Source organism: Pipistrellus kuhlii, unplaced genomic scaffold (genome assembly GCF_014108245.1).
Source record: "Pipistrellus kuhlii isolate mPipKuh1 unplaced genomic scaffold, mPipKuh1.p scaffold_m20_p_5, whole genome shotgun sequence".
Taxonomy (NCBI): Eukaryota; Metazoa; Chordata; class Mammalia; order Chiroptera; family Vespertilionidae; genus Pipistrellus; species Pipistrellus kuhlii.
The window spans coordinates 63,484,847-63,511,443 of NW_023425551.1; the positions used below are offsets into that span (position 1 = coordinate 63,484,847).

Below are 26,597 nucleotides of genomic sequence, written 5' to 3' on the forward strand. Positions count from 1 at the left end.
CTAGTCTGTGTTTCCATAGGCTGACCACCAGCCAGCACTGAGTTACTCTAACATTCTCGGCCTGGGGAGGGTCTCACCACCCTCCAGCAGGACCAGGCACCCCCAGGAACACTAGGAGGCAGGGATCCAGAGCAGCAGAAGTGATGGTTTTTTACAAAAATTGTACGTCCTCCAATAACATTTTGTTATAATATTGAAGAGAGGCAATAGGACTTTAACTCCTGTTTATATCAAGTCGCCTATGATAAAATTAGTTTTGTTGTGTCATTTTGCTTAAAGTCTCAGAACCTATTGGCCATGTTAAGTGAGAACTTACTGTTTTAGGGTAGAGGTCCCCATTTTCTTAAGCACACTTGCAGAGCTCTCTGATTCATGAATCTATGGACAGAGTTCTGGTGACAGAAAGTAGTGACGTGTGAGAGGCATTTGTAAAATAGCTGATGGGAAACCCTTTCCTTGGACTTTCGCGGCTCATCTGTGCTGCTGGGGCAGAGAGCGGTTCTTACCGGCATGGAGGGGAGGGACAGCTTGTACCCTGTGTGCCCGCTGTCTGGCCCTCTCGCTCCAGCCTCCCTCTCACACCTGCCTGGCTGGGTGTTTGTGCCTTCTCTCCCACACCCTCAACTTTCCTAGCTCCTTGCCCCGCCTTCTCGCTTCCTTGGTACCTTTTTGGGTACATATTCCTATCTTTCCTGACGTAGTTAATACCATTTAAAATACTATCTTCCTTGTCTTATTTGTTAGGTGTTTGTTTTTGTTTTTTTCTCCAATCAGTATTATTTCTATTTGTGGTATTACTGTCTCTCCCAATCCTACTTTCCATCAATACGATAATTACAATATCTCCCTAATCAGGAGAGAGTATAACTTGTGTATTAAAAATGTGTAATGTAAATCATGAGATAGTATCATATAACTGTATTTTAAAATATGTAGTAGAAAGTACTTTGTTTCCTATGTTTGTGCCTTCTTCTCCCTTAATGCCCCAATTAGTGGATCATATTCAGGTGTGAAGACACCAGCTGAAGTTCTTGTGTATTTGTTGAACTTTGCCAGTCACATGACTGTCACTGGAGTTTTGTTTTCAGCCATGCCAGCAGCTAATGGAAGCTTTTGCTTCTGCTGCAGGAATTCATGAAGAAACTGGAGGAAAAACGAGCTGCCCTCAACAAAGCGACCAGTATGGGGGACGCCGTCCTGGCTCTCTGCCACCCCGACTCCATCACCACCATCAAGCACTGGATAACCATCATCCGGGCCAGGTTTGAGGAGGTCAGTGTGGCTCCAGCCATCTTCAGAGCAGTGGCAGCTCTGACAGCCAGCCAGGCAGGGGGTGTGGAAACGTCAGCTTTTAAGATGCACTCACGGCCCTGGGAGCCTGAGGCCTCTGCAGAGAGAAATGTCTGCAGCATAATTTTCCTTGAGCATCACCTGTCCCTGCAATCCACTTTTCTTTAGACAGGGAGAGGCATTTGGCAGCTACATCCCTGAAACACGAAAAGGCAAATACTTGCTTCACTGTGTAGTAACTTACTTCCTTTCTCTTTTCCACACTGTGTCTGTCGGTTGAACAACCCAGTGGTTGGATAGTATTTCATAGCAGTATATGCGTATGGAATGAATTGCATACACAAAGCACATTAATTATGTATCTAAGATCTTAGCTATTTTTATTTCTACGTGGAGTAAGCCTACATGGTCCTTCAGAGAATGCATATTTTAATGTGAGTTGGAGAGCAAAGAGAAATCTGGGTGATTGGCATACATCTCTAAACTTCTGAAGGTGACAGGCATCCTGAGCTGGGTCTTGGTACCACGGATGGGATCTAGAAAGACTTCCAGCCCAGGATGATCCTAGTTCACACTGAAATTATTCACTAATATGGAAGAAATTCAGAGACATTCCTATTTTTCCGCCAGGTGTTGGCCTGGGCAAAGCAACATCAGCAGAGACTAGCAAGTGCCCTGGCTGGGCTCATTGCCAAACAGGAGTTGCTGGAAGCTTTGCTGACTTGGCTGCAGTGGGCTGAAACCACGCTGAGTGATAAGGACAAAGAGCCCATCCCCCAGGAAATTGAAGAAGTAAAGGCCCTCATTGCAGAACACCAGGTAAAGTAAACGCCATCCTACCCCTGTCTTCTCGGGTGATTTCTTTCTTTCACGGCTGTAGTGCTCAAAGATCGCTTTGTACCTTCACTTCCATTCCTCAAACACACTCTTCAACTCTTTCCAACTGGGTTTCTAATTCTACCACTGCCTTAAAACACCTCACAGATACTGAACTTTGACGGTCTCTCCTCTTTATCTGTTATCTTCCCAAAACTCTTTCCTTTTTGGCCTCTGTGAAGGTGCACTCATGGGCACTGCATCAGATTGGCTCCACCCCTGCCCCCCTGCCTCTCGCATTCTAAGTGGTAGCTATAGACTCCATTTTTCTCTCTCTCTCCTCTCTTTTCTTCTCTCCTTCTCTCTTCCTATCTGCCTCTCTCCTTCTCTCTCTTCCTCCATCTCTCCCTCCTTCTCTCTCTTCTCTCTCTCTTCATCTCTCTCCCTTTTCTCTGACCTCGCCCTCAAAGGCTCATTTGCTCCATGTTTGCATTTTCTACTGTTTGCTGCTGAACATCTCCTGAGATGTCCACCATCAGAACTCCAAATATGCATATATATATATATATATATATATATATATATATATATATAAACTATATATATATAGTTTTACTCAAAAAATCATTTCTCGTTCTAGCTGGTTTTGCTCAGTGGATAGAGTATCGGCCTGCAGACTGAAGGTCCCAGGTTGGATTCTGGTCAAGGGCACATGCTTGGGTTGCAGGCTCAATCTCCAGTAGGGGGCGTGCAGGAGGCAGCCAATCAGTGATTCCATATCATCATTGATGTTTCTGTCTCTCCCTTCCTATCTGAAATCAATGAAAGAATATATTTTAAAAAATAATTTCTCTTGTATATCATGCCTATCTTAAACTCTGAAATCATGGGCAAAACACTAACCTTGATCTGTTTGCTTGTTAGTGTAATTTACATTTACTTAGAGAAACGTTGTGTCAGCTTAGGTTGTTAAGCAGTGAACATTGCCATTATATTTTAATAAAAAGGTAACTGTCATGGCCGTGCACTGTCTCAGGCCATGTGCTCTGTGATCAGAGTTCTCTAGTGTAACAGATATTCCAGAAATGTGTCACTTTTCACTGTCATCTGACTCCTCCTTCCCTCATCATTTTTCACAGCAGCCTCTGCCTTTTGCTACATGCTCCAGATAGAGGAATGCATATCATAATAATAAGTATATATATAATATTGATCATATAGTCAACAATAATAATAAGCCTAAGGAGACAAGATAAGAAATGGCAAGGTAGTCAATCCTCTTAAATATAAACTTTAATCTGATTAATGTTTACCCTCCTTGGCAAACCATACTCATTGACAGAAATATTTAAATATATCCCTCATTTAATGTGGATGCTTTTTGTCTCTTTATATCACAGCCATCTTAAATGTGTAGGTGAAGTGTGCCATGGAGAAGTCTTAGGGACCACCCCAACGAGCTAGCTCCTTTGCAGACAAATGCTCATTTTGAGACCCTTTGAAGAGCGTGGACTCTTGATTCTGGCTGGTGCACACACAGGTTCCGCTATTCACCCAGCCGCTCCCATGTGTGGTTTTCAAATGACAACCAGCTGCTTTTGTAATACTGGAATTACTTAGCAGCTATAACCTTTTATTTAGTCTCTAGAAATGAGAAAATGCTATGTCATGATGGTTTAGTTCTCCTCCCCCTCAAAAAAAAAAAAGATAAAACATGATACGATCTATTTGTTTTTTTTCAGAAATAATAGTGTGGTCCTTTTATCTTGTTGTTTTTAGTTTGTTTCTAAAGGTGGCTTTCTCTGTGTTTAGTTGATATCGATGCTTGCATTTCAGACCTTCATGGAGGAAATGACCAGGAAGCAGCCTGATGTGGATAAAGTTACCAAGACCTACAAGAGGAGAGCGGCCGATCCTTCCTCGTTGCAGTCCCACATCCCCGTCTTGGATAAGGGACGAACAGGAAGTAAGCCGTGGCCAAGTTTGATGGTTAAGCAAGGAAATTGGTTGTCTTTCATTTTGGTTTATTGTTTGAAGTTTTGGAGCAATTGGTGATTCTACGTGAGCTCTCTATTGTAAAAGGTTTTCTCGAAAGAGTACATGGGCTCAAGTTTCATAGCCACCTGTTTAGAAATAAAGAAAAAGACACATCCAGGTCACAGTATACAAGTTCATTGGCTTGAAGTCTGTCTTTTCAATTAGCTAGAAGAAATGGAAAAGTTTGCAGGAAGAACTGAAATCATCAGCCCCTTTGAATCTTCTCGTTTTGCTTCTGTTATAGAAATAACCTTAGAGTTGAATGGAACAGAAATGACCGTAACCTGGATAAAGTTCTTGACATAACTGTTCAGTAGTGACCAGCAATCTGATAGATTTTTGCCCATGTTCGTATAACTGTAGGCTACCTTGACCCAATGAAGTGATATTTAAAAAAAATAGCTAGCTTGGAGAAGATTTTTAAAAAGCATGATTTATATCATTTATGTGTATATTTCTGAATGGTGCTATGATAAAAACAAAACATTGTTTCAGATCTATTGTAGTTACTGTATTTCACAAGAAGGCAAAGCAACAAAGTGGTTAAGAACTCTGGAGACAGACTCCTTATCTGTCCACGTCACTCACCAACTGGGAAATGTAACCTTCAACAAGTTACTGAATTCTCTCTCTCTCTTAGCCTCAGTGTTCTCATCTGTAAAGGGGGATAATTGCAACCTTATTGGACTGTGGTGAGGATTAAGTGAGCTAATGTTTGTCAAGTGCTTAGCATATTTTCTGGCATATAGTTAAATGCTCCATAAATATTAGCTATTGATATTCTGACATGTGTAAAGCCCTGTGGGAGATAGGAATTCTGGGCAAATCCCAGATGGACAGCAGCTTCCTATATGACCTTAAGCCACAGTAATTTTTCTAAGCCACAGTTAACTATTTAGTGAGTGAGGAAAATGTGTTGAGACAATTATTCGGTGAAGTTGTAGACATTGGTGAAAAAATAGCCAGAAAGGGAGCCAACTTCAGTGAGGCGGCAAGTTGTGTGTGAGGCTAAGCCTGGGAACCACAGTGTCAGTGGGAAACGGACCTGGGTGCAAGCGAGTGTCCTACTTCCACATTGGACTGGAATTGTCCAGTGTCTCATTCTGACTCCAATGGATGCCCAGTATTCTTGCCCTCATTTGCCCTCCCCTGTCCTGCTTTCAGCCTTATTCTCTGCAAAGGGCAACTAGGTTTATGTAACTGATTCTGACTACTCTCGCTACCCTGGGAGATTTCTGTTATCATGCCTTAACAAAGGAATGCCTTAACAAAGAGGAGGGTCACAGCGTACTTCATTCTCATTGAAGTGGCATGAGTTTGAAGCTCAAAAAAACATCTTAAGCATCCATTCATTGAGAGAGCTTTCCAGTACTTAAATGCACCTGCCATTTTTAAGAGGCATCATCTAAACAGGGTATTTCTAGCTATCCTACCCAATAATGAAGTCGATTCAGCCTTAGCTAGGAACAGACAAAGGTCAAACCTTATCATATCTCAGAAGCCTGGAAACTGCCGTGTCCTAACTCAAGTTTTATTTTGACAGGAAAACGCTATACCCCAGCCTCCAACTTATACCCCTCTGGGTCACAGACACAAATTGAAACCAAGAACCCCAGGGTCAACTTACTGGTGAGCAAATGGCAGCAGGTCTGGCTCCTCGCGTTGGAAAGGAGGAGGAAGCTCAATGACGCCTTGGACAGACTGGAGGAGGTTCGAACACTCGCATGTACACTCCCCATATATATTGTCATTTCCTCCATTTATTACCGGGACACATTGCCGACGTCTTGATTTTTCAACTTTCCCGATAATACGTCAGCAAACTTGTTATTTGAGTGTGTGTTTTACTTCAAAAATTAATACCACGAGTATGTACATTTTTGTTGGGAGGCGGGGGATGTGATATGTGGGACTGGGATTTAGGGAAGCAATAAGGTGAAAAACTAATATGTCTTAACATAATCTGAAACTGGCTCAAGAAAAGGTCTCGCCTGGGCTGGGTGGCTCCCCTGGTTGGAACGTCACCCGCCCCTGTGCCAAAAGGTTGCAGCTTCGATTGCTACGGGAGGCAACTCATCAGTGGTGAGGATTTTTAAAAACCCCACACAAGATCTAGCTTGACATAGGTTTGCTTGGTGGTATTAACTGGCAAATATAACCATTTATAATTCAGCTATTTTCCTTCTATTCATTCTTTGATCTGAGAGTTAGAGTTCATTGTGAAACTGGGGCATTGTTAGCAGTCTAGGGGAGTGCCAACTGCGGAGAGTGAGTTGTGCTGCTGAGCTGGGCATGTTGCCTAGTGGCTCTGTCAGGAATTTTCAGTAGGACTTTTTTTGGGAGTTTTATTTTCCCCTGTATTTGTAAAGAAAAGCCAGAATGACCACAGTGACAAGTAATGAAATAAACTTTACAGGAAAAGTTTTTTTTTGTTTTTTCTGAGTCTCCTTTATAAGATTATACCTTCCTTTGAAGGGGAAAGATACTACCTGTATATCTAGAGGCTCATTAAAAATAACTTTCTTCATAGAAGCTATAGCTTGAGCACAGCATTAACTACCCCCAAATATTTTCTGCCCATTTCAGCTGAGGGAATTTGCCAACTTTGATTTTGATATCTGGCGCAAAAAATACATGCGATGGATGAACCACAAGAAATCTCGGGTGATGGACTTCTTCAGGAGAATTGATAAAGACCAGGACGGAAAAATAACCCGACAAGAATTTATTGATGGCATTCTTTCTTCAAGTAAGTCCCACGAGGAGTGACCGAAATGTGTGTAATTTTTAAAGAAAACAAGCACAGTTTCAAATTGTGGGGCCAGTAAACTCGTGTTACCCATAAAGCTTTGCCTTTAAACTTGGCTATGAAGTCACCACTCTAAAAAAGAAAAGTGTCTTTGTAAAATTTGTAAAATTTATGACTTTGGAGTCACACACCCTTAACTAATTGTGTTTCCTCACACCACTGAAGCTGTGTCCTCATGAGTACAATAATGTTAATAAACTTTGATTCTTAGATTGTTTGTGTTGCCTGGCATAGTGGAAGCCAGCAAGCCAGTCTCTCTTCCTTTCCTTTCTGATTGACATTCTGATCTAACATGATCACTAGGAGGAAATTAGAACCCTTTCATATAAACTTCGGAAGGCACACATCATCCCCTTGTTTGATGGTTCAGTCATGTGTATGTGGTAGCTCTGGCACATATTACTAGAAGTCATTCTTAAAGTAAATTTCATACAAATTATTCCTTAAGGAAAGTGGTAGTTGAAACATTTGAAATTTGCTAATATTAAACAGTTATCAACCTAGAAAAATAGCAATTTCAAACGATTCACCCTAATAGTAATTAAAGATAACTTTAGTTTGTGTGTGTGATTTCATTTGTTATTATATAAATTAATTTTTTTAAAAAGGATTTTAATGTATTTTATGACCCTGATAATTTAATCAGCCACATTAAAATTAAAATGTACAACTGAGAATGTCTTAAGGCAGAATTAAGTAACACTACCTACTATTTTTTTTTTAAAGACAAGTCTTTTTATAAAGCGTTATAGTAAGTAGCAGGTCTGATAAAGTTTAATTGGGAATATTGTGTGGCTTATACTGAGAGTGTCTTAACTGTCACTTGTATGTGAAATCTAAATAAGGAGTCAGACTCATAGAAACAGACGAGTGGCTGCCAGGTTCTGGAGGAATGGGAGCAGGTTGGTAAAAGGATGCAGACGTTCAGCGGTAAGATGAATAAGGCCCGAGGACCTCACGTGTGACATGGTGACCATAGTTGCTAACACTGTATTGTATTATTGAGGGTGGTCCTGAAATGCTCTCTCTCACACACATAAAAGATAAACACTTATGTGAGGTGATAGGTATGTTAATTAACCAGATAGAGGAATTCTTTCCCTGATATATACAAATATCAAGTGATTACAATGTGCATTGTAAATGATCTTACAACCTTGTCAAGTAAGTAACATCACTTGCTGTTGTTTTGAAAATACGTAGAGTTCCCCACCAGCCGCCTGGAGATGAGCGCAGTGGCGGACATCTTCGACAGAGACGGCGATGGCTACATCGACTACTATGAATTTGTAGCCGCCCTTCACCCAAATAAGGATGCATATAAACCTGTCACCGATGCTGACAAGATCGAAGATGAGGTACTCACTATCTTTCCATTGCTTGCAGCAACATGCCTGCACAGTGTGTTCTGCCAGATCTCAGGCGCCATGCATGCAGCCCTTTTACTTATTTCCATGTTCAGTGGTTGGTCAGGGTTTTAAGCATTCATTATGTAATGCTAACATTAAAGTGGACATCTCATTGTTTTTGGCAGGTGACGAGGCAGGTAGCTAAGTGTAAATGTGCAAAACGATTTCAAGTTGAGCAGATTGGAGACAACAAATACAGGGTAAGTTTTCAAAGTCACTTTGTAGTACTTTTAAAGGGTAAAACTCGAAATTTGTTTGTAATTTGACCTGCATTGTTTTCCAGGAGTGCTAATTATTTATTTTTACCTCATATAAAAATTGAATGGTATATGACTAACTCTCATCATTTTAAATTACATAAAAATAGCCTGCATTTTTTTATATAAGGACATATGTTTAACATGTATAACATGTACATTCCTTTTAAGGAGAAAAATATTTGCAGAAAAACACATTACTTATATTTATGTTGCTTCATATGACTTTACCAAAGGCCCGGTGCATGGATTCGTGCACCGGTGGGGTCCCTAGGTGTGGCCTATGGGGATTGCGCCAAAACCAGCAGTCCAGCATCCCCTGAGGGATGTAGTAGTGGGTGAAGCCGCGCGCAGTTAGGGAGGAGCCTGAGCCAGGGCCTGGAGCCACATTGCTCCTGTTCATCTCAGCCCCACTGTGCCTGCTACGGCCTCCGCTCAGTAGGCTCGCTGCTGCTCCACTGCGGTCTCTGCGCACCCGTCCTAGGGCAGTACTGATACTCACATGACCGAGAAGCAACTGTCGGCTCTTGCCCAGTGAGTCCCGATGCCAATCCCTGGATGAGGGAGGGGTGCACAGGGAGTGTGTCCGTGGGAGAGACTCACAGGACCGCAGCTGTGCTTGCCAGCCATGAGCCTGGCATCTGGTGCCCATTGGTCAGCTGAGCAGTGCTCCTGCTGTGGGAGCACACTGACCACCAGGGGGCAGCTCTTGCATTGAACGTCTGCCCCCTGGTGGTCAGTGTGTGTCATAGTGACCAGTGGAATGGTCGCTTAGGCTTTTATATATGCAGATAACCTATTTTATATGATTACAGGTAAGTTTTCATCTTTCAAATAATAAAGCTATTCCAAGTCACATCCACAAAATTAAAAATGTTGTCTAATTTTATAAAATGAAAAAGAGGCGATGTTTTCCACTTGTACGGTAATATACCCTTTTATTCAGTATCTCGATACCTTGGTTTACCTTCCTCAAAACAATTACTTGAAGACCAACATGACTTCATCATTCTTTCTCATTTTTGGAACATCTCTGATATGTAGTAGCTAGAAAGAAAATGTGCCAGGTATCCCTAATACAGTATGTTACTTACAAATGAAACGTTACTCATGTTTATTTATATATTTATATTTACACATTGAAAAATATTCGTCTAAGTATTGGAATTTTTAGTTTAAATTTTAAACCCAGAGATTTTCAGAAAATTTACATAGGGAATTTTCTGATTATTGGGGTTGAAGTTGGATACCTGCACATCTGTAAACTAGATACTATCTCTAGAAGCCCTGAGTGTGAGAGTGTGTATAATCTACAGCCATATAGAAAGTTTCCTGTTGAACTAATTATATCTTTCTTCCATTTTTTCATTTTTTTATCAGTTCTTCCTGGGAAATCAGGTATAATTCAGTGGAATGTATTCGCAAGTTCCCAATGATTTTTTTTTAAACTTTAATTCATAGTCATTAAAGCTTGCCATGGCCAATCTTTCCCATGCTGCCCCCCTAGCTACTACATTGTTGGTTGGCGTGGTGGTTCTGTAAATGCTATAAAGGGTCCTTGATCCAGGATCCCTTTTTGCCTTGTGTCTCAAGTGAGGAGATTACCTTTAAGCAAACCAGATAATGAACTGTAGCTTGGCTGGTTACAGTGTTACACATGCCATTTTTGGTTCCCTTTGCTGATAATACTATTAGCATAAGGTTTATGCCAGTACTCACTGGAAACACATCTCTACATAGCTTCATTGGTGTTTACCACTGAGGATGTGTGGTACACAGTAGCTAGAGAAGGATCAGCATTAGGCAGAGACACAAAGACAGGGCACTCAGCCACAAATAATGTGTCCTCTCCAAAGCAAACATCGTCCATTTGTCCTAAATCAATGTAGAACTGTGCATCCTGTGAGTAGAAATTTTAACCCTGGGGGTTTTGAGTGTTGTAATTCCTCCTGAGAAAACATATCTCTTGTCACTTACAAAATCTTAGTCACATTTTATGCCATTTTGACCTCACATTTAAGTCAGTTTATAAACTGTGTAGTGGCGCTGCACAGAAGAATTTTAGAACTAAAGACAAGAGCAATCACGTTTTGATTTAAACAAGGAGAATATATTTTTTTTTACTAAGTGCTTTTGGAAAAGCTGTGCTTTTTATGGTACCTTACCGCATCATATTAGTTATTACTCTGCCTCACAGTTTTGAACCCATATTACATCTTAAACTTCAAATTATCTATGGTCCCCACTTATTCAATCACATAACGGTTTCGAGTAGAAATGTGCAGTTAATTTGAATAGAGGTTTTAAAACCGCTGTCTGTTATAATACATAAAAATTTACTTTTCTCGTTATTTGGAGTAGCAATTAGCACAGCATCATTTATTTGCAGAAAGGATTAAATTCCTCGAAAGGTTTTCTTTCATTGAAAGCCCAAAGAACAGCATTAGTCTATTTTTTTCTTGTCTCACAATTTGGCTCTTAGGAAAATTAGGGAAATTCTGAAGACAATGTTAGATAATGTCTTCTCAAATTAAAATTTAAAATAATTTGTTTATTAAAATTGAAATTTCACATGTGTAAAGAACTTCAGTTAGTTCCTTAAAACTTTTCTTTTGAATGTAATCCTGAACCAAAAATGCCAGGCCTTATTATCTGGTTACTTAAGGGTAATTTTCTTTCAATCCCCTCCTTTCCCTTTGCTTATCAGCAGCACCAGATTTTTTTCTAACAAAATAAATATTTTATTTTTATTTTTTACACTTCAACTACATTATAGAAATAGGCTCAATTATAGAAAAGTTGAATCTCAAGGCTTCAAAATGGACTCAGAAATTGCAATATAAAAAGGGTTGAGGTAAAGCGCATGAGTTCCTGCCGGTGCATTTTACATGCCTCTGAGGTCCTCCTGAGTTTCAGGGTCTTGAATGGTTGGCTTTGTTTTAGGGTTCACTTCCTGAAACTCAGGGGTTGAGCGTATTGAAGAGTAGCAGATTGTTTCTGCTTAAAATGTTCTGTTTATCCATCACGAGCCTAGGCAAATAGTCAAAGTCACAACTGTATTTTACCTGCCTTAAAAAAAAAAAAAAAAAGCTATTTATGTTTAATTGACTGTTCATTTTGCTATGGTATCTGCGGGTTGGCAGCCGTGAAATTTAATATGGTGCCTTTTATAAGTTGGATGTGAGCCTATTAGAAATGATTTAAAAGTATAAAATTATTTCTCATGGGCTTTCAAAACAAATAAACCTTGTGATCAGAAACCACGTGTAGTCTAGACATTTATTCAGGACTTGCAGAATATATATCCTATCCAAGTGATTGGAGATCCATGGAAAGGGCAAGACAAAGATGACTGCTTATTCCGCTCGGCAGTTTACGGTACAAACAGTTTGAAGAGAAAGCCTTTTGGATTTGAAAGCTGTATTCATTAATGTGCCAGTGACTGTTCTAATGCTATAGTAATACAAAATGGCACAGTCATCCAGTCTTTAACAAATGGGTTTACCAGGTTATTAGCGGTGCAGACATTTTATTTGGCTGTGAAATATTTATTGGTCATGTTCATTTACTACATTAATGCCTTATGAGTTTATGAAGATTTCTCCCACAGATTTTAGTGGCAAAGTTTTAGTGTAAGAGGAGGTTTTAATGAAGAAGAATCAGAGTTTACTACATCTTCTTTAGAATCATCTTGCTTTGTATAAACCCTGGGCAAGTGGGCCTGTGCTTATTTTCATGGCTTAATTTCTAGAAACATTTTTCAATCACCTCGTTACTAATCTATGTGTCACAAGAAAGAAAAAAATTAATTTTAGAAGAAATCTTTCATATTCTATTTGATAAACCTTTGTTATCTTTTTTCAAACTGTTTCTTTTGGGCTAAATCAGCATGCAGCAGCCTAACGCAGACCATTACAAACTCCTTTTTTTGAGATTTTACTAATCGCTGCGAACTAAGCAAAACATTAAAAGTCGGTTGCTTACGCTACTGCAGATCGCACACCACCCGCTAGTGTAGAATGAGTAGTGACAATTAGAGGGTCTTCTTTCTTCATCTTCACAGTTTGGAGACTCCCAGCAACTGCGCCTGGTCCGCATCCTGCGAAGCACCGTGATGGTTCGCGTCGGAGGGGGATGGATGGCGCTTGATGAGTTCTTGGTGAAAAACGACCCTTGCAGGGGTAAGGAGATACCTATGTTGAGACTATCGCACCATAAAAGGATGTCGGTTTTGTATTCATTTCCAGCAACAAACACATGCTCGGGTATAACTTTGGTCATTTATTGACAAGAGTGTTTCACATTGCTCTGTCAGCCGGAAGTTTCCAGAGAACTCGTGGCAGTCATTAAACCGTGTCCTTCCTGTTGCTTTTTGACTTCTCTGGATAAACATGGGACTGGAGGCGAGAAATACTAGATTTTCTTGATAAGACAATCTCATCTGCAATTTTCAAAATGAGCAATTGCACCAACCAGGGGAGCATTTCATTTCTCATTAAATAGCAAAGGAGGAGGGAAAGGAAATTGAGGTGATGAATACTGAAGGTACTGGATAGTAGAAGTTTAAAAGTGAAATTTTTTATACAAGTAGGAAGAAGTGAGGAAAGCAATACTCAAAGATTAAAAACAAACAAGAACTGATAACCCAACTCTGACTTTGAAGTGGCGGAACATTAAAAATACAGACATAAACTACAGCTCTCACCATGTCTACCAGCCTAAGAGCCCTCGATCAGCTTTTAATTCCCCTTATTTCTCAAATCCTGTTGTCAATTTTTGAATCCTTAATTGATTCACCTTACAGGTGGTCATTTGATTATAATTTCTAGTTAGCTCCCATGGACTCAGCAGTAGGCCCATTTTTCTTTGAAAAAAGACAGAGATTTTTGTGCTTTTCTTGAACCCATTTTAATCCCTTCAAACAAACAAGAGCAAATGTTGGTGCCAGCACTATCAGGAGGTCACGGTTCCCCCAGTGGGCTCTTGGTTACTGAGCTGCCACTGAAGACACAGGTGCGGTGGGTGAATTGCCATGTGGTCAGCAGGCCTCTGCGGAGCCACCGTAGGATGATCACACAGCCATACCTAGGAGCTCTGCTGGCTGCACGTTAAATGGTGTGAAATGACACAATGTTCCTTTTTGTTTCATATTTTGAAAATAATGCAGTCGAAGGTAATGCAGTTCCTTTTATGAAACAGAGAGATTAGAACATGCAGTGTTCTAAAGTTAGCATGACGGTGGCAAAGCCTTCTTAATACATGTTTCTTACTGAGTCAAACCTTTGAGCGCTTTTCCTGATGCAACTTTTCTCCTAAATGTGTGCTGAAGGCCGGACCTGAGCATCCCTTTGCATAGTCAGCTACTGACTGTACTTTGTTTCTTTTCCTGCTAACAGTATTCTTTAATGTGATTGATCTCCTGTGTCATTTTTTTTCTAGTTCATCATCACGGGAGTAAAATGTTACGTTCGGAATCAAACTCTTCAATTACTACTACTCAGCCTACTATAGGTTGGCAACCCCTCTCTTTGCCTCTCCCCTCTTTACCTTTTCTCTCCCCTACTTTTACATTCCTGCTTTAATTTGCTTTAAAAATAACACGCTTCATCCATTGCGTATGGCTTATGTCATATCCAACTGAGCTGGTGCTTCCAGACGTAAAGTCTGAACATGTCACACACCTGCGGTGTGTTGCAAGTGTAGGTGTGATGTAAGTGGTCAAACACGTGCTAACACGCTGCATCGGGTCCTCGTGGAGTGTTCTCCATGCACACATGTGTTCGTGTGAGTGTGGCATCACCGATGACCTCCTGGGTCCCTGGGTCTGGTGTTTTGTTATCGCATGTTGGTAAAAGAGAGCTATTCAAGGCATAAAATAAAAGGGCTAGCTGCCTCATCCCAGTGGAAAATCTGAAATTTCAATGTTGTCCTCATGATTAACAAGCCATCTGCCATTCTGTGTAACTCCGTTGTTTGATGACTCCCAATGTTAAAATTATGGCATTCTCCTTACCCCAGCAGTATGTGCAAAAGGCACAGTCCCTGCTTGACTGGCTTGTCTTCTCAGTGTGCGGGGAAGGGTCATGAACCCATGTGGGCATCAGGAGCTGGTGGATTAACAATACTTTAGCATGAGCTTTTCCATTTTCATGCTGACTCTTTCTTTGGTAGTGGTTATTCTGGCTGGTGTCTAGTGTTGGAATAAACACACTCTTCCTTTTCTTTCCCCCCCAAACTGACTTGTATCCAAAAGGAATGCATTGCAACGGAATGCATTCACCTTTTTTTGTTATGCTGAGTTGGAGTTGGCATGGAAAACGATGTCCTCAAATCCTCAGCGTTATCTGTGGTGGCCAGGTGGTCGTTCTTCCCAATAACGATTGAACGCCTCTTGTTTTCTCTCCTCTTCTGTTTTGTGTACCTCCTTACGCGATCCAGCCAAAGGAAGGACGAACATGGAACTTCGGGAGAAGTTCATTTTAGCAGATGGTGCCAGTCAGGGGATGGCTGCTTTCCGACCTCGCGGCCGAAGATCGCGGCCTTCCTCGCGTGGAGCTTCACCCAACCGATCGACATCCGTGTCCAGCCCGGCTGGCCAGGCGGCCTCCCCGCAGGTCCATGCCACCAGCACTCCCAAGGTAGGACTCGGGTGGGAAATGCTTTCCTCCTCCCTTGCAATCCGTGCCTTGAATACACTTTTGAATGTGTTAGGACCCTAGAATCTGTGAGCTTTCTCCATTATGTTCCTTCTCACAGTACAGCAGATGAAGGATTATTATTATTTTTTTTAAATGCATGCTTTTGCCCTATGGCCCCTGTAAGACTGGGCGCTGCTTTCATTCCCTTTCAGATTGGTTTTCCTTTGTGAAGCTTCATTCATTTTTTTGGTGTGTATGATTTGCCATCAGATCTTTCCACGTATTTTTAATTATTATTGTTCCTACTGTGAAATGTGAGTCTTTGCTATGAGTATCTCTTTCTGTGGCTTTGTGTTTTACCTGCTATCCTTTACCTTTGATTTGCCATTGTTCCATACAGATCCTTCATCCTTTAACACGCAATTATGGTAAACCATGGTTGACAAACAGCAAAATGTCAACTCCTTGTAAGCCAGCAGAGTGCTCAGACTTTTCCGTGCCATCTGCAGAGGTATCGTAAGGCCCCAGATTCCAGTCTAACAGCCTTTCATTGAAACTATCACCCACTAACATTGCTTTACCTCTCCCTGAATATATGTAATTTTGATACTGCTATGTCTTTTTTTATATATATTTTTATTGATTTCAGAGAGGAAGGGAGAGGGAGAGAAAGATAGAAACATCAATGATGAGAGAGTATCATGGATCGGCTGCCTCCTGCATGCCCCCTACTGGGGGTCGAGCCCACAACCCAAGCATGTGCCCTTGACTGGAGTTGAACCCTGGACCTTCCAGTTCCCAGTTCAATGCTCTATCCACTGAGCCAAACCAGCTAGGGCAGTGCTATGTCTTTTTAATAGCCTTGTATAAGATAAATATCAACCCACCAGTTCTTGGAAGACATGAGAGTAAAGGGTTAACAGAAAAGACAGATTTTAGATTTTGTTCCTTGCATAATGTCAGTTTAACATAGCCACACCTGCAGGTTCTGCACCTTATACTTAATTTTACTTTTCTCTCTTGCGAGAGTGAAATACAAGAGATTATATCCAGACTTAAGTAAAGTTTCTTTTAAAGCTGATGGTATGCTTTTGCTTCTAGACATAAGAAATACAACCAAACCCCTTTAGGTGAGGAGAGGTGGTGCCATTTGAAAGAGAAATCACTTAACTGAAATAATTTTCATTGAGTGTTCACTTGTAGGCAAGGTTTTTCTGAATGTCTGTTATACTTATTTCTGCCCCAAAACACTGGGTGGGTGAGACATAAGAGTAGGGGCCTACTCATGCAAACAATTATGTGTCATTTTCAACATATCTTTATTAGACTTCAATGGCTATTATTAAGCAAGCTCTAGCTTTCTTAATATGGCATGATATATGGGGATACGATATTTAGCTAATATAAAATTTGCCAAGATTAACACATGGATCCTTTACATTCAAGTGAAAGTCAACCATATCTTTTAAAGAACTTCTCTGTAAAATGACAAACATAGGCACCAAATAAGCACATGTTTGATTAGAAAAAACACACCCATAATCATTAGGGGGAGAAAATCCCTAAATAACGGCTTTTGAATTGAAGTGAGTATTTCAGGTAAAAGGCCAGAATCCAAGACTGAAAGTGATATGCTGCCCTTAGAAAGCCCTTTGTGCTTTTCATAACACTTTCTTATGTATTATTTAATCCTCACATCAGTGATAAAACATAGGCAGGGAAACTTTGGTTTCCCTCATGCCTCAGAGGGAAATGATGGAAATGACATTAATGACAGGGGTAGAAATGGGGCAGAAACAACTCATTCTTCAACTCCTCCCCATTCCCCAGCCCCTCCTTTGCACCCTCTCCCCTAAATGAGAAGCAGTGGTATTATAACATCTAGATGTGTCTGTCACTCATGATGGATCTATTGTAGCAAGAACTGAGTCCAGTTCAAGGAACCTCAAGCAACATGTTTGCTTTAACTATTTCAAGCTGCTATGTTAGTTCACAATTTTAAAAAGTAGAAAGTCTCCAAATCAAAGTCTAAGCATGCTAATTTTGCTCAAAAGAAAACTGTGCTTTATTTCAAGTAGGCTCATCAGACAAAAACAAAAACAAAAAACAGACAGACAAAACAACAGTGTACCTTTATAGAAGGGCTTAAAAGGTAGGGTTTAGAGCAATCCATTCAAATCCACCCAGACATTCTGAGAATAATGCTTCCTGTCTTCCATGGTAATAGATTCTGCCACCTTGAGTAATATGTTTTTTAATTGTGGGTCCTTACTCTCTTATGGATAATTGAGATATTCTTGGTTAGGAATTTAACTAGATTAGAGATGTCAGATCTTGGGCAAATCACTTCCCTCCTCAGGCCCTCATTTTTCACATTTGCAAAAAAGTTGTGATTAGATGAGTTGGGAAGATAAATTGTGGCTGTCTGTCCGAGAATATTTTGAAAACTTAAGTATTATATGTATAGAAGTAATATATAAATTCTATAGTTAAATATGCATAGAATACATATGTAAAGTATATGTATAGAATATATATGTATGGATATATATGTAAGTGGATTATAAATATTATGTTAACATTACAGATTTGTAACCCTGATGTATCAAAATGTCTTATATATTCTTTATTAAACATTTAAAACCATTTAATAAAGGGACAGTTCAGTTTTTTTAAATGCACACATAATTTGGATAAATTTTTTCAAATAGCCCCCTTTGAATTCAAGGAATATGACAGTCCCTACACTTCTCAGGAAATTGGTTTATTTATTTTTTTAACTTTCAGAGAATTTTCAAAATATTGTAGTGATCTATAAAAAGTGCAGTAGTTTTAGGCTTATGATAAAATTTCTCTTCTATGAGAATTTTAAAAGAATTATCCCAAACATTGCCTAGGTATTTTGTACGTAAGGAACACAGAAGTTCATGGAGCCAGAAAATGAAGTGACATTTTACCAAGTTCTGAAATGTCACTTTTTTTGCAATTAATTTGTTTAAATTATGGCTATCTCAGCTTTACTTGTTTACTTATTGTTCTATTTATGTTGGTTCATTTCTGACTGTTTTCCCAAAAGCGTTGGCTGTAGCGCGTATCCAAGCACAATTTTTCAGAGCCCCATCTCCTCTCTGTGCCAGGCAGTCAGCATCGTTTCATCCGTATTTCTTAATTCCTTACTATTTACCCACAGACTGAAAATACTAATGTACTCACAGCTTAATTTGTCTTTTTTCCCCTTACCATTATTTGGGGGTCTCCATTTTTTGTGTTTATTCTTCAGCACGAATTCCTTGTCTTTGGAAGGTTCCCTTTGAATTCAGGGAGAGAATAATAGATTAGTGGAGACAAGCAAGTGAGAACCCCATGCCTCGCCGAGGAGGTCTAGCAGAGGGTTTGCAGCCATTTTTAAAGTGTTGTCAGTGATGAACTCGAGCAGAGTTTTGACATGTGCTTTCACTGATCGAATACAGGGAACACCGATACAAGGAAGCAAGCTTCGACTTCCAGGATATTTATCAGGGAAAGGCTTCCACTCGGGGGACGACAGTGGCTTGATCACAACTGCAGCTGCCAGAGTCCGAACACAGTTTGCTGGTGAGTGCTGCGTGCCTTTTTTTTTTTTTTTTTTTTTTTTTTTTTTTTTTTTATCCTCACCTAAGGATATTTTTCTCATTGATTTTTTTTTTTTTTTTTTTTGAGACAGTGGAAGGGAGGAAGGGAGGATAAAGAGAAAGAAGGAGACAAAGAAAGAAAGAGACAGAGATGAGTGAGAGAGACACATGGATTGGTTGCTTCCCACACATGCCCTGACCAGGGCCTGGGATCGAACCTGCAACTGAACTAGAGACACTTCAGTGCACAGGCTGACGTACTAACAACTCAGCCCCATCGGCCAGGGCGCATGTATTGCTTTAATGGCTTTTGAAGTATACTCTGAAGATGGAAGTCCCCTGTCTTCAATGGGAAGAGATTGTGAACTGATGATGCTGTGTTCTTTTGAGATGACATGTAACCCCAGTAATTCCCACCAAGATAGGGGATAAATGAGCCATGGGAGTGGGTGACTAGAAAACCCCTTTGGGAGATGAGAACAGAGAAAAATGATAATAGTATCCTGCCCCTCTTAGCTGGAAAGTCTTGGTCCTTCTGTCTGCATGGAAAAGGTCCTGGGCTCTATTTCAGGTGGTTAGAGAAACTCACCCATACTGGGCCCGACACCAGTGCCTCTCATCTTTCTCACTGGAGAGTGAGCCTAACCTCTGGGGTTCTGTGCTCAGCAAGCCTGAATTTTTTTTTTAAAGTTTCAAGTCCTTTCAATTACTGGTCCTCGGGCCAAACCTGCACCTAAGAGTTTGCTCCGTGTGTGCACTGCACGCATCTGGGTATACACACTGAACTTGGGAATGCACAACCTTACGTTAGAGCTGTGTTCTTTGTATCTGTTTGTGGTGAATGGAATCCTCTTTTAAGCCCAAACCTAAACTGTGTTAGTATATCTAGCTTTGTGTATATTGCATCTGCTCAGAGGGGGGCTGCCTACCCTTGTGGAACGGAGAGAACCATGAACTCACAGTGTTTTCTGAGTGCCCACAAGGTGTCAAGAGCAATCGCTGAGATCCAAGGAGGCAGGAGGTTTCCCGAGTCTCCTGCAGGGGGACCCAGTGCTGAGGGTGACCTGTCTCTGCCTTTCCTCCCCAGATCCCAAGAAGACTCCCAGCCGACCAGGAAGCAGAGCGGGAAGCAAGGCTGGCAGCAGGGCCAGCAGCCGCCGGGGCAGTGACGCGTCAGACTTTGACATTTCCGAAATCCAGTCCGTGTGCTCCGACGTGGAGACTGCCCCCCCAACATACAGACCTTCACCCCGAGCAAGCTCTCGGCCGTCCACAGCCAAGCCTTCTAAAATCCCCACCCCCCAGAGGAAGTCACCGGCCAGCAAATTGGACAAATCCTCGAAAAGATAGTGCCATTGGTCCCACCAAGGCCCTTCCTTGAGCATTTATTATTTAAGTTTGAAAGATGTAAAATATGATGTAGAAATTATTGTGAAATATTGCAAGAGGTGAGTTTAAAAATTCTGCAGATGGCCTTATTTGTGTATTTGTCTTTTTATTTTATCTGTATAATTTTTTTTTGTCAGATACTCTGGGGTTACAGTCACATTCTATGTGAGGGGAAGGTAGAGTTTAACACGCACTAACATTTCTGCACCGTCACGGCGGGAGCACACACTAAAACCAATTCCCGTACCTGCAGGTAAGTCCACGTCCTCCAAAGCCACAGCCCTACGTGGGTAGCTGACGCTAAGGATACCTCATGACTTTTTCTTGTTTTTGTGGAAACTCCGAAGGGGGGAAAGACACACACACAAGGGATCCATTTCAAGATGATGTAAATGTAAACTCAAAGCTGGAGGGCAGAAAGGCAGACACATCCTCACCCAGCTCTGTAAGTTTGTATCTGACAGAGAACTCTGAAGCCCCTGCGAGAGCTATGATGGTCAGGAGCCTTGCACCATCTCTGTGCCATTTCTTCACATGAGGCCACAGGTGTCCCGGACAGCAGACCTATTATACTGTAAGAATATCATTATAAAGTGCATCCATATAACTGTGAGGTTTTCTTTTGCTTGAGTGGACAGTAGCACTTGTATCATTGAACTCATTTTGTATTAAAGCAATTTTTGCTTGCAGAAAGCTATGAAATAAAACATGTCCCTTAACCACATTGCTATGGAATTAATTTCTTTTTTCCCTAGGGAAAAAAATCCGTGTATTTTTTTATGAGCAATATCAATTTGGAGTGACCAAAAGATACTTAAAAATGGGTTTATTTTGATTTCTCATCTGAAATAATCATGTTCTGGTATTATATCTATATTTAATAAATATATACATTTTAACTTATTATGTATACTCACTATAGAAAGATATTAGTGTGCATTTAATAAAACATATTCACTTGCATATATGGAATACTTGATTATTTAAAGTGAATTTTTTCTGTTCTTTTTTTGTTGTTCAAAATAAATGTTATCTGTATGATGTATATTACTAATAGTGTTAACAGGCTAAGCTTGGGGATATCAGCAATATGATATTATAATAACTATATAATAAAATTATATGAGCTACTCATTCTATAAATATATTGAATAAGTGTCAACCATCTGATAGCCAGGCAGTGGCCCTGAGTCTACAGAGTTCCTACCCTCTTCTATTCAAGGGGGAAGAGTTAATAAAGAAATAAATCATCAGAGCACATAAGCTGCTTACAGGAGCTATGTGATAGGGTTTAATTACAGTAATATAGTAATATTCTTCTGGTCTGTGTACCTTTAAAAAGCAAATGAAAGACTTTTCCTAACTATAAAATAATGGTGTCAAATATAATGAGAAGGATGGCAGATTATTACTTTGGGTATGATAGGTCACAACTTTCCTCATAACTCTGTAAATTTATTTTAGCAAATGGCCATGGTGGAGTTCAGGTTCAAGGGAGTAATATATGCTTCCTGCGTGGCCTTTTTCATGGGAGCAAAGTTGAAGAGTCTGGAATTTCCACAAACAGAAATTAGGTGCCATTTTTAAGTGATAGTAATTCCTTCTTTCTTGAAAGTATAGGTCTCAAGTGGGAGCTTTGATGGAAAAAGTAATTCTAACCTAAGAGATCACATGTTGTAATTCCTTCATTTGATTATAAGCATGTCACCCAAGATGGCAGTTGAAATTGTTGTTTTTCCTTTGGTGCTTTGCATGAGATCTCATTTCCATTTCAAAGACAAATGTAAGGGAATGATTTTATCTAAGCCTGTTTGAATGCCACCCTGTTAAAGAGCTAGGGGTTTTGATTTTTTTTTTTTAGTAGTAAAATAATCTTTTGGAGAAAAATAAGAGCTTTAAGAAATATTTCAGAGATGTCTTTGGGACTGCTCCTAGTTAGCAACGGCCCTCAGGGGAACTTTTCAAATATAGATGTCTGATACTTGTTTCCTCTTGAACTAATAATGCTAGAGCCTCAAGTTTCACTGAAGGCAACAGACAGTCCTCTTCTTATACACATTCCTCCTCTTTTCCTCTTTATTTTTGGTTTTGTCTCCTTCTTGCCTGCCTGCCTGCCTGCCTTAAAACACACACACACACACACACACACACACACACACAAATACACACACACACACTACAAGACATTGGCATGAATCTCAGCTCTAAATATCTTAATGTAAAGGCTGGTTCTGTTAAGAGATAAACAGGCAAAGTAAACTTTAATAAAGAGTTTGAGAAAAAAAATTGATTGGAATCGGTAGTACCAAATTAAATGTGCTTAGGAACACCAACTGGAGCTCAGAGTCTTTTATAAAGAGCTCAAGAGACCTTGCTGGTTTAGCTCAGTGGATAGAGCGTCAGCCTGTGCACTGAAGGATCCCAGATTCAATTCTAGTCAAGGGCACATGCCCGGTTTTGGGCTCTATCCTCAGAATGGGACATGCAGGAGGCAGCTGGTTAATGATTCTCTCTCATCATTGATGTTTCTACCTCTCCCTATCCCTTCCTCTCTGAAATCAATAAAAATATAAAATTAAAATTAAAAAAAAAAGAAAAGGCAGAAGGCCAGGCCAGTGTGGTTCAGTGATTGAGCATCCACCTATGAACCAGGAGGCCATGGTTCAGTTCCCAGTCAGGACACACATGCCTGGGTTGTGGGCTGGATCCCCAATGGGGGGCATGCAGGAAGCAGGCAATTAGTGATTCTCTTATCATTGATGTTTCTCTCTCTCTCCCTTCCTCTCTGAAATCAATACAAAATATATTAAAAATAAAGAAAAGGCTGAGAAGCAAAGCAAGGAAATACGGGTGGGCTGCCACCCTAGCTGGCTGGCTGTGCTTGCTTATCCTTAGTGTTTTGATTTTGTAACCTTGAGGCAATCACAGGCTTAGGGTTGGGTTTGCTTGTGTAGGCCGTACAGTCCTGCATGCCTCGGAGCCACCTCTGTCTAGTAGCCTCCTTGTGTAATGAGCAGTTCCAGGCTTAAAGTTCTCCACTATGGCCACGATAACTTAAGATTGTCTTTGGTAAGATTAACCTACTTGTCCAGCTTTAAAACAAAATGCTCTTCACCGGAATCCTGGCACTGACCTCAGTCCGGTTTCCAAGTCGGCCGCTGTCCATTCCTGGACCCCGTCCGACTCTGGCTGGTTTCCGGGCCCAGACCGGAAACAGAAATGCCCAGGTGAAGCCTGCAGCGTGTAACCTGAGGCTGCGGAGCCAGGAGCCCACACCGACTCACCGCCGCCACCTCCAGAGGCAGCGCCGGGAGCAGGAGCCCAGCGCCCGCAGGTACCCAGGCCTGGTTGGCATTGACCCCGGGGCAGCCAGCAGCCTCCTCCGCTTTCCTCTTCTCACGCCACAACTGTCAAGAGACAAACTGAGGCCTATTAAACATTTTATTTTTTTCATTCAACATTTTTATTTTGGGGATCCACTCAGGTTGATATATGTAGTACTATTTTTTATTCATTTTTTAAATTACTTTATTGATTAAAGTATCACATGTTTGTCATCATCCCCCTCCCCTCCCTATTACCATCCCAAACCCCTCCCCACACATGCCTCCGCTCCCCTGTTGTCCATGACCACTGGTTAGGCTCATATGAGTAAACATTTTAAGAGCTTATTTGAGGTCTTGCTCCCCTGACCTGGCTGGCGATGGAAAGAGGCTTTAATTGGAGGCTGAAGCAAAGGAAGGAAATGATTGGCCACAGTTGGAAGCCTGGTTGGCTGCTTATGATTGGTTCTCCTTAGAGCTTTGATTTCATAGCCTTGAGGCATTTATAGGCTTAGATTTTGGTCCCCCACCCTCTGCCTCCCAGGCCCCCCTCTCGCTCTAATGGCCTTCTTGTTTAATTAATAGTTCTTAATCCTTAGGGAGGCGAGTTGGATCATAAAGTAGACATTTTTTGTCTTAAAAAACAAAACTAACTCTTAATTATTGCTACCTCCTTTTGAAATAATAGAACATCTCTCTTTGATATCAGTGCAAAAGTAGATGGACCTGGCCAACTCTCAGGTCTGGCTCCTTTTAGGCAAATCCAGGTGGAAGGGCTCTCTCTGGTTGGCTCTGGGGAGATTGACCTGTGAATGTGAAAAGGAGAGCCTAGGAAAGGATCTTGTTTCTTTTTCTTTTTTTTTCTTTTTTTTCTTTTTTTTGTAATTTTAATACTTGCCATAAATAATTGTAACAAGGGAAATTATAATGAGTTGCAGTTTTACTCCTTTTTGACAAGGTGCTTTGAAATGCATGTGCTTTATTGTCAAGTGTGTGATCTGATACCATCCAACAGAACATTTGCTAGTGCACAAGCTATTGTGTGTCTGATGACACTGCCTTAGACTCTGCCTTCTATGCCAATGGTCTCCAGATTTCCCAATAAAAGTTTTTTAAGCAAACACTTCCAATGAATGTATATTAATGTCTTCTAAGTTACTATTTGGACATGTTTTATCGTGAGTTAATTTCTCAAGGCTCGGTATAGTCCTGGGGCAAGATTTCTCTTTAACAACATTGGTGATGATGTACAGACATATTTCAAATAGTTTTTGATGCGTTTTTGGCCAAGTTTGCATCACATCTGATGAGATCCACCCTAGTTTAACTCACGATGCGGCTCGTGTTAGAAGTGTCATCTCTGGCATTTTCTTCTTGCAGTAAGATCTTAAATCCATATTGTTGTTTATTTTTCTAAATTTTGCTGGGATTCATATAAGCCATATATTGTAAAGATTATTTCATTAAAAGAGATAAAATATGTCATTTCGCCCAGTTTATATAGATAAACTGCAGCTTACATATTGAAAGCAAACTAGGAATTAGGGAGCTGTTGGGTGCCCACTCTCTCCTCAGGTCAGATGCTGATCATGAGAGGACACTGTGGAGGTCACCAAAGGACAGGCACCAGCGTCAGTCTGTAGGAAATGTTTGTGAAGGTTAATTTCCTCCTCCTCCTTTTAGATGAAATATAAATAGACATCTTATTTCCGTAACTGTTAAATCACTGTTCTACACTATTTTCTTCTACCTTTTCTCGGCCATCTTTTTTTCACAGGATAGAAGTATGCAATAAAGATTCTTTCTCCTCTGCTCCTACTTATTCCAGAAGTTACACCTGTGCTAGTGGTTTTATGTAATCTCAGGCATGCCTCTTTTTATTGTGCTTTGGGTCATCATGCCTCATGGGTGTTGCATTTTCTTCCAAACTGAAGGCAAGGCCCACCAAAAAGATCCCGACTCGTTTTATTGTGAGACCCACTTTACTACAGTGATCTGGATTTGGACTTGCAGTGTCTCTGAGGTGTGCCTGTATAGTCCCAGTTAGCTATTCTCTGAAAATTCAGGGTGGAGGGGGACATATGCCAATATTCCTGAAGCCACAGTTTTCTGACTTTTATTACCTCTCGCTTGTGCTTCTCTAATGATCACCTACTTATCTCCTCATTTCCAAAGTCTACTCCAGACATCAATTTGGAGGAATTGAACTCAAGGTGAGAGACATGCCTTTGACATGAAGGGTTGGAAGAAAGGGTGATTAAGGTGGGACAAGGGAAGTTTAGTAAATTACCCAGCAGTGACTTACTTCTGTCAGCAAAGTATTGTAAATGTGTCCTGCTTGGAGTTAAGGAGAAGGTTATAGGCTAAGGTATTTGAGTGGAACAGAGAAGGTTTGAAAGAGCTGAGACCTTGGGTTTGTAGTTACTCTGATCTACAGGGTGCAGCCTGGTGTAGGAACAGAGAGGGCAGGAAGTTCATTAATCTAGAGTGTGGGTTTTTCTAGCCAGGCTTAAAAGAAAGCAAAAGATATGAGTAATGGAAAGAAGCAGAGAGCAAATGATGGGTTGTTACCTCAGAATCAGGGGTTAGGTACTAAAAGGGTTTGGGAGGAGAGCACACTGTGGGAGGGAGTTTGGATCAGGGTGGTAGAAGGCTAAAGCAGTCTGGACGAGCAGGCAGGAATATATGGGTTACCAAGAGTGACATATTCAGGACATTGTCTAAGGATTGCAAGAATGTGAATTTTCATGGCCTCATCAGTTTGTTAAAAATTAGTCTCAGCTGTTCCAAGTCTTCATTGATTTGTATGGTGCTTATAGCATGGAATCTGCATGGAAGAGCAATAGTCATCTAGAGCTGGGGAGAAGGTGGAGGATCCTTCCTTTCATCTGGGATTAGTTATGCTTCAAAGCCCCAAGTAGGCTGATGTGTGTGTGCGTATGTAAGAAGGCAGGAGTCTCAGGCTTCCAAAGTATGGAATGTTGATATATAGTTAGTAGATCTACCCTGTTTCCCCAA

The 26,597-nt window shown here is 40.7% G+C and overlaps 1 protein-coding gene across 32 annotated transcripts in view; it reads left to right on the plus strand.

The window, feature by feature from the left end:
• Positions 1-21,217, plus strand: part of DST (dystonin) — a 419,024-nt gene extending 397,807 nt beyond the window's left edge. For 15 of the 32 annotated variants that reach the window (XM_045573100.1, XM_045573108.1, XM_045573107.1 and 12 more), the window contains 14 exons: positions 1,129-1,272; positions 1,921-2,109; positions 3,943-4,072; positions 5,687-5,853; positions 6,730-6,892; positions 8,156-8,310; positions 8,487-8,561; positions 9,999-10,016; positions 12,682-12,799; positions 14,058-14,129; positions 15,057-15,256; positions 15,657-15,767; positions 18,727-18,850; positions 19,955-21,217. In XM_045573100.1, coding sequence (XP_045429056.1) covers positions 1,129-1,272; positions 1,921-2,109; positions 3,943-4,072; positions 5,687-5,853; positions 6,730-6,892; positions 8,156-8,310; positions 8,487-8,561; positions 9,999-10,016; positions 12,682-12,799; positions 14,058-14,129; positions 15,057-15,256; positions 15,657-15,767; positions 18,727-18,850; positions 19,955-20,217 — 1,929 coding nt within the window. In that variant the 3' untranslated portion in view covers positions 20,218-21,217. The remainder of the gene's footprint in view (positions 1-1,128; positions 1,273-1,920; positions 2,110-3,942; positions 4,073-5,686; positions 5,854-6,729; positions 6,893-8,155; positions 8,311-8,486; positions 8,562-9,998; positions 10,017-12,681; positions 12,800-14,057; positions 14,130-15,056; positions 15,257-15,656; positions 15,768-18,726; positions 18,851-19,954) is intronic. The other 17 variants (XM_045573106.1, XM_045573109.1, XM_045573116.1 and 14 more) reach the window with 4 other exon arrangements.
• The last annotated feature ends 5,380 nt before the right edge of the window (positions 21,218-26,597 follow it).